General features: G+C 40.1%; 1 protein-coding gene across 6 annotated transcripts in view; it reads left to right on the forward strand.

Annotated features, from left to right (window-relative positions):
• Nucleotides 1–4572, forward strand: part of LPIN1 (lipin 1) — a 54122-nt gene extending 49550 nt beyond the window's left edge. For 5 of the 6 annotated variants that reach the window (XM_053459215.1, XM_053459219.1, XM_053459218.1 and 2 more), the window contains 6 exons: nucleotides 508–656; nucleotides 923–1009; nucleotides 1367–1519; nucleotides 2046–2160; nucleotides 2511–2614; nucleotides 4022–4571. In XM_053459215.1, the coding sequence (XP_053315190.1) occupies nucleotides 508–656; nucleotides 923–1009; nucleotides 1367–1519; nucleotides 2046–2160; nucleotides 2511–2614; nucleotides 4022–4181 (768 nt within the window). In that variant the 3' untranslated portion in view covers nucleotides 4182–4571. Of the gene's footprint in view, nucleotides 1–507; nucleotides 657–922; nucleotides 1010–1366; nucleotides 1520–2045; nucleotides 2161–2510; nucleotides 2615–4021 lie in introns of all 6 variants that reach the window. The other variant, XM_053459217.1, reaches the window with a different exon arrangement.
• The last annotated feature ends 3646 nt before the right edge of the window (nucleotides 4573–8218 follow it).

Genomic DNA, 8218 nt, shown 5'->3' on the forward strand with positions numbered 1-8218 from the left:
TGGCCCCGCCCCCAGAGGAAGGAGGGGGGAGGTAGAGTTATGTGAGGACTGTGCTAGCTTCCTGTTTCCTGCTGCTAATAGCAGAGACGCTGCTCGCGATCAAAGCCCAGTAAGCAGCACGGCCGAAGCAGAATGAGGTCTGATTAGAAGACGACCTCGATTATAAGACGAGGGGTATTTTTCAGAGCATTTGCTCTGGAAAAAACCTTGTCTTATAATCAAGCAAATACGGTACTTTATGGGCAAATAAATCTTAATTTGCTTATAATTGAGTGATTGGGGGGGTATAAATTTTATATTACTGGCAACTGCAATTAACCATAATCTGTAATTGTAGTGTCATCATAACTATCTAGATATCTGCTGTCCTCCTTAGCGCTACTCAATCTGCTGGCCGTCCGTAAATAAAGTGTGATGTAGTTTTTAGTCCACCTTCCTACATCAGAATCATATTGGCCTTCAGGACCCTTGGTTAGTAGGCTAATGTATTTTTTTTCTGATTTATAGAAAAGCCTTAAACTGAAGAGTGGCCCCAACGATGTTGTATTCAGTGTCACAACTCAATATCAGGGTACCTGCCGTTGTGAAGGCACCATTTACCTGTGGAACTGGGATGATAAAATCGTTATTTCTGATATCGATGGGACCATCACCAGGTGAGTTATGTTGGAACGGTGGTTCATCAGAGCCGTTCAGTAGGTGCACACTATTATAATATGTAGGGGGGTCTTCAGTCTGGACTATAGCTTCTTCCATTTAAATGAACAGACCTTTTAAAGTTCTTGTGACTATACATATTTTTCTCTGCTGGCCATCTTTTCTTGAACTAATGTGACTCTAGGCATTTCTTATACAGAGCATAAACGCTGTAAAATGTTTATTTTCTGCAGCTTACTTATATAGATTTTTTTTTTTCTTTCAGATCTGACACATTGGGTCATATTTTGCCAACACTTGGGAAAGACTGGACTCACCAAGGAATTGCAAAGTTGTATCACAAAGTTAGCCAGTGAGTATCTTGTGGTTCTGTAGCTCATGATTTCAGTGTAAGGAAACGCACGTCGCTCCTAAAGGGTTCCTTGTTTAACTCGGCCAACAACTGCAGTCAACAGGAATGTCCATGTAGAACGTTGTGGTTATAGTCCTCTAATTAATTAAGGCCATTGTTGTCCTATACTGTACGTTAGAGACTCTGGGTATCGTTTGCAGTCATGGTGCATTTCTGACCGCAAAAGGACCAGATATGTTTAGCCCTAAAGTTTATGGCTAAAAATGCCCCGTGTGAATGTATTTTTGTTTTAAAGCTGTCTCTCCTCGAATATGTGTCACATTTTTGATTAACATGTTATTTTTTTCCTTTTATTAGAAATGGCTATAAGTTCTTGTATTGTTCAGCCCGTGCTATTGGAATGGCAGACATGACGCGAGGATATCTCCATTGGGTGAACGAGCGAGGGACAGTGCTACCTCAGGGACCCGTTCTTCTAAGTCCCAGCAGTTTGTTCTCGGCCTTGCACAGGTATGTCCGCGTCTGCGTCACTAAAGTACCAAAACTAAGCCGGGATTCCCTTACAGACATTTAATATTTATCAAAATATGGGTAGAAGAAACGGCCCTTTTCTTAACTACAGCAAAATGTAGACCACGCTTACAGTTTTGAATGGAATTTTCTAACTTTACATCAAAATGTAAAGCCGCTCTTCCATCCGCTTTACTGAATATAACGCTTTTGGAACTGAATCATTCCTAATGCTGCTTTTCAACCATAATTTCTGCTATGGCCACTAGGACACTACATTACAGCCCATTTAACCCTATGGGTGCCAAGAGGCTAGCAATGCCGCTTAACCGGATAACGCGCAGACGCGGCAGGCTGCCTCGTGCTCCAAGCTAATGGACAGTTTTTTTGTTGTTGAAAGAAAGAAAAAGGTCATTCATTCATTATGCATAAATGTTTTCGTGCACTTTAGAAAAGTGTTTACGAAGCATTGCCACGGAATTCACATGAAAGCTTTGTACCTTTTTTTTAAAATTATTATTAACAGGGAAGTGATAGAAAAAAAACCTGAAAAGTTCAAGATCGAGTGCCTGACCGATATCAAAAACCTCTTCCTCCCCAATCTGGAGCCTTTTTATGCTGCATTTGGAAACCGTGCCACCGTAAGTTACTGGATCATTTAACAAAAAGTCTCTTTTCAGAGTTCAAATAACCAAAGTAGGAAAGCAATCAAAAAGTTATCTAGTTTTGCATATAAACTATAAAGAATCTTACATATACTCAATAATTTAACTCTTCAAGGGAAGGAACTGATTACATGGCATTGCTCTTCACACAATAAGCCATTAAATCGACACCGACATGTTTTAGTTTACTTCTTGGCACAATGGTTTTTACTTACATATAGTATGGTTGTGCACAATATTTATGTTGACAATTAATTTTAAGCAGACCGTATATTTTATTACCCTCGTTGAAAATACATAACAAATGTCTTTTATAATCCACGCAGGACGTTTGTTCGTATAAGCAAGTGGGGGTTTCCTTAAACAGAATATTTACAGTCAACCCCAAAGGAGAGCTGATTCAGGAGCACGCAAAGACGAACATCTCCTCGTGAGTAATGGTCTTGTTACTACGTTTATTACTCAAACGATCCTCTCTAATAAATCCAGGCAAGTGCTAGCAATAAAGCGCGCGAGAGATGAACAAGCCTCCCCGCTGACTCTTAGCTGCGTTATACAGTGTTAATGTGTTTGGTCGCTTTGTAAGCGTTCCCGCTAGCTGTTTGGAACAAGCAGGATTGATGCGAGGCTCTGAGACTGAAATACTTTGGTCGGAACGAGTAGTTAAAGCTCCAGATCGTAAACCCGTGGCATGTTCGTAAATTTGGCGAGTAGCTCATCATACAACAATTCGGACCGCCAGCAACAAAAGGGCCCCTCTTAACCTCTTTGGTTCTGTAAGTCCATGTTTTTGTGTCATGCCCCCCCTTTATGTGCAGCTCGAATGATACAATACACTGGATGTTCCTATTCCTATTCAGGTAAGATCGCTATTGTTTCCTTGCATGATGGATGTTGGCAGACAATTCCGTGCATATAGTCAAACGGTTGAGAACAGCCATAAACCCTGAGCGTTGTAGGTCACAGGATAAAGTCATGCAAAAAAAACTTCAAAAAGCACTCCATTTCCAAAGAAGTTTCAAGGAAATATTTACCATGGAGGAAATCAGAAGATTCTCTCGTTCCTTTGTTCTGACTTTTCCTCCACGGTTTCTGTATTTTGGTGCAATTTTCCATCATGCGTGCGCAAGTGCAGAGACTGCTGTGAAACTCATTGGTCCGCCAGCTCCTTGTTAAGACCTGTTCTCAATCCATTAAAGAAATGTATGTATCCATAGATCCTTCTATCGAGATTAAGACATTTTACTAATACGCTCTGGCGTTCTGTATAACCTAGCTCTTCAACGATTTCAAGAGAAGAAAAATGTATACAGCCATATTAGTCCAAGAGAATATGTGGTCTTTCCATCCTTTTCTGTGTTGGCCCAATACAAAGTTATCAAGTCATGTAAAGCTACACACTTTCACAACCTCCAGATGGAATCAAGAAGAGACCTCTAAGGTCCCAAGGGTTTAGGGAGCTTTACATTTTTTTTCTACGTTGACCCAATAAATCAACTTTAACTGCCCAAAAATGGTGATTTGCTTTGAAAGTCCACTAATATTGCCTCCAAATATTTTTTTACCATGCTGTGCTACATCAGAGCTTTTATGCACGGTAGAATTCGGGCAACCTGTAGAGATGCCATTAATTCAGGCAAACAATTTTCTTCTTTTAACTCGCACGTCGATAACCGCGTAGTGCACTCTAAATTGTCCATTTGCTCCGTGTTTTGAGGTGTGCTTGATGTGCTAATACCCGTATCTATTTATGTGTTTAATCCGATCAGCCCGGGAGATGGATTTGCGCTGATAAATGGCTCGTCGGACACTGACCGTACGCATTTTATTGTTTCAGCTACGTCCGACTCTGCGAGGTGGTGGATCACATTTTCCCTCTTCTGAAGAGAAGCCATTCGTCCGACTTCCCCTGCTCGGATACGTACAGTCAGTTCACGTACTGGAGAGAGCCTTTGCCCCCGTTTGAAAACCAAGACATTCATCCCCCAGCGTCTTAAGAATGACTGAATAGTGCATAAGGTTTTGTGTATTAACCCCCACGGTACAAGGAGGGTGTAGAAAGCAATGCAGAACATCCACATGCAATGCTCTAGGAGGCACTTAGGAGGAACGGTCACAGCATTTCATAATCCCCCATTGTCTGGGGGGGCTGCTGAAATGATTTTGTCAGGAATAATTCGGATGGGATTTCCCGTTTCCGGGAGGTTCGTATAGAATCGCGTTCTTCAGAGAAACCGTATTGATTGATGTCTGAGCTTCCTATACACACGGCTAGAAGGATTGTCTACCTGCTGCGTAATAGAATGCATATCGCCCGCGTTTATCTATGTCCCCGGAGCCTGTCTTGGGTTCAGTTTGCATCTGATGGCAAAGTCAGGGTTTCGGAACTCTGTGCGTGTTACGGAGGATTTCTGAATTTAAAATAAAACCGGGAGTGGAGTATCTATTGCGTTCTAATATATATATTTTTTTTTTTGACGGGTGGACAATTCTTGTGCTATCAGGCAGCTTAATGCTTTCCAAAGTGGGGATGTTAGGAAATACCCTTGAAATAGGACTTTTTTTTTTTTACAATGTTTGTTTCACTGTTGATTTATAGAGGAGTCAAGACTAATCACATAGACACTTTACAGTTTTATGTCTTTGGAAATGATGTTGCCTGATCTAGAACACGTGGCCCTAGTATGACCCCATTTGTAAGGCTAGTTACGAAGCTCGGTTTCTCCGTCGGTGCTATTTCAGATGTATAACAACTGTCCTCTTTGGTGTACACAAGATGGCAAAAGGGCTGCCTAGGATATTGTACTAAAGCGGAAGGCAGTAGATGGACTGGTTTATAGAAACCATCTGAAAATTGAATGAATCTAATGGTAGTTTTTGAAAGGCATACATAGATCATGTGATCTAACGCACATCGCACTAGAGTGCAGCCCCACGGTTTCACTGCACAGTAAAGATGCATTGATATTGAGACCTGGTACTCTCTCTCGCGATATGTTACAGGTGAATTAATTAGCCATTAATTTATTTACCCTAACGTAACTTATTTACATCGGATTTGCCGTGAAGAACTGAGCCCTCCGTATGGTAACTTCTTACAGATTGAATTGAGCATTTTAAGTGATGTGTATACATGCCCAGATAATAGGAGATTTGCTGTATTCCACATGAAAAATGGAATGTTTTACACAACGTATTCTTTCTGTGAAAGAAAATTGATAGCTTACATGGTAACGCTGTTTTCTGTTACAATGTTTTTCATTTTCACCTATATACTCCTATTTTTTATTATGTGATCGCTGCAAGAATGCGTATTGCGGTGCAGATTGTCTTCTTGCGTCCTTTTCGCATTGTGTGGGGGTCAGACTGGTGAGAATAATGTGATGATTGAATTGCGTTATTATCGGAAAAATCGTACATCTTGGTGCGCGTGTGTTTAATATGTCCTGTATATAGCGGCAGATTAGGAATAATCCAGCAAACAAATACATTGGAAATGCATGTCTTATATTTTAACAAAAGTCCAGCTGAGATGTTGAAATCTCAATAGGTCTCAAAACAACTTTTTAAGGAAAATGTGTTATTTTTGTAGAAGCAAAATATTACTTAAATTAAGTAATTAAAAAAAAAAAAAAAAAAGTGGGTCTTGGTAAAATGGGGCTTTGGGTCCCAAACTTGATACGCCAAGTGCTCAGTATAAATTTTTGAATGCTGTGAAAATAACTATTTATATGCAGATCTGTAGCCAATGAGAGATGGAATCTTCCACACGCGTTTCCTATAGCGGCTGGCACACTGCCATCAAACGATCTTACTCTTTGAGCTTCAGCCACATGTTCACACTTCTACCATAGAAAGGATTTAAGATCTGCATTTATTATTTCTTTCTTTTTTTTTTTTATTTATTTTTTTTGCTTTAGCTCAAAAAGTTGAGGTCTGTGTTTAAAGTGTACATTTTAATAGAGTTAATTTGTTCGTTTTAGCTGCTGTATTCAATTTTGGGCTGCCAGTAGACTTGAGGATCTTGATTTTTTTTTTTCCTCCATCACACTAGCAATGGGCACCGGGAAGCTGTATAGAATGATATGCTTTCATAATGCTTGTGACCCAAGCTATTAAGCAGTGATGATGGACCCATATCAGAAGACCAAAATCCCCAGCTGCCGGCTACAGCATATTGACACACGCACCCTGTTGTACTTGTGAGTGTATCACATAGGATTTATGACTGGAAATAAAATGTTGATGTGCCCGATGTAAGGATAATGACATAATGTAATAAATGGAAATTGTTTGCAAAGAAATCATTGTGTTCTCATTTGGAATCTTTTACCCAGTTGTTAAGACTTTTAATAACCAACTAGTAATTTAAGGGCTGTCCTTATAGCACCCAAAAAAAGGTAAGTGTTTATTTTTTTTTTTTATTACAAAAACTGGTTCTTGGGGTACAAGTCCAACTCGTGTAAATGGTGTACAAGTTAGAGGTCGCTACCTCATCATTTAGCAGACGTGATACACTTGTAAAAGTTCCCAGGCCTTTTGATGGACATCTAGCCAAATACCCTACTTCTTCTTCCAAGGCTTTATCATGGTCGGCTAGTGAGTCTACCCGGTGTATCCGGCGGTGGCTGGGGGGGAAGGTACTATAGATGTTGGGCATTGTGTTCTGGTTGGGGTTTTACTGCAAACTCTGTTTTCTTTGACCCAATGGAGATATGGTCACTCTGTGAATCTTAGTCGGCACATTTAATATACCTAGCAAGACGGGTGTAGCAATAAACATACAGTATAGTAAATACAGCCTATAGATAACGGCTAGTCCCATATGTTACATTAACTTCATGGGAAAAATGGGAGTTGTGATGTCTCGTAACAGTAACATGAGTCCGTTTTATTCCCTTTTGCGGCTGACTTAACACATTCCGCCTCAGGTGTCAGATGCATATGCTTTTTGCGCGTCAAGCTCTTTAGGAAAGGTAAGGTGTACTGTATGTATCCAAAATCCATACCCCTCCCCCCAATGTTTCAGGTGCCCACATAAAGACACCTTCATTAGAGGTGGGGGGTTAGTAGAAGGGCAAGACCACCTGCTACCTGTCTAACTACCTTGCTGCACAAACACACGGACCTCAACTAACGTGGCACCTTTTTGGTTTAGTTCTGGGGCATGGAGGTGTTTGGCGGGACAACAGGGAGTTATTCCACTGTACGGACATTTGGGAGTTTTGCAATTGCAAAGACGGATGTTTTTTTAGTTAGCATGTGCTAAATTCTGGCCAACGCAGATCATACGGCACGTTCCACAGAACCAACAGCACAACAAATGATCAGAACAGATTCTTCATAAGGCGGATTGGTTATAGATAGTTAGGGCTGCTTAATTGTAATATTTTTATCATATTCACTTATTATTTACAATGGGTGCTAGCAGTCTATTAAGCAAAGTGTGTGGAAAAAATCACTATTACAATAAAATAATGGAAGAGGGAGTATATTCGTAAATGTAGTTGTTTCTACTTGTATTCCATTAAAAATGCTGTTACACATACCGTTGTAACTAAATGCAGCATTAGAAAGATAATTACTAGTGCTGTTAAATGCCAAAACCCTTCCCCGGAATGAATTGTTTAATCAAGTAAAATATCGCATCTTCATTTTCCACTGAAAGGCTGTTGTCATAGAAACTGCAAATGTTACTTTATGTGATTAAGCCTTAAGAAGAAAGAACAAAATAACAAATCTGGAAAGTACGCTAAAAAGGACGATTAAGGAATTGTGTAAGCGGAACAGCATCTTTAAAAGCTTTAATTAGACCTAACCACTGACCATATGCCATGTCGACGTGGATGGAGCCTGTGCAGCCGAAATGTTGGACTGGGCCGATGTGCTCTGGTTAATGTATTTACGTTGTTGTTATTGTTCTTAATTTCCATGTTTCATACAATTGATAAAATAGTATTCATATAAAATGATAAGCTTTGGATTCCGGCTGCTTGGTGTGTTTGACCTTCTTGTGTTTGCAGCAGCAGAATGT

This window comes from Spea bombifrons, chromosome 3 (assembly GCF_027358695.1).
Source record: "Spea bombifrons isolate aSpeBom1 chromosome 3, aSpeBom1.2.pri, whole genome shotgun sequence".
NCBI lineage: Eukaryota > Metazoa > Chordata > Amphibia > Anura > Pelobatidae > Spea > Spea bombifrons.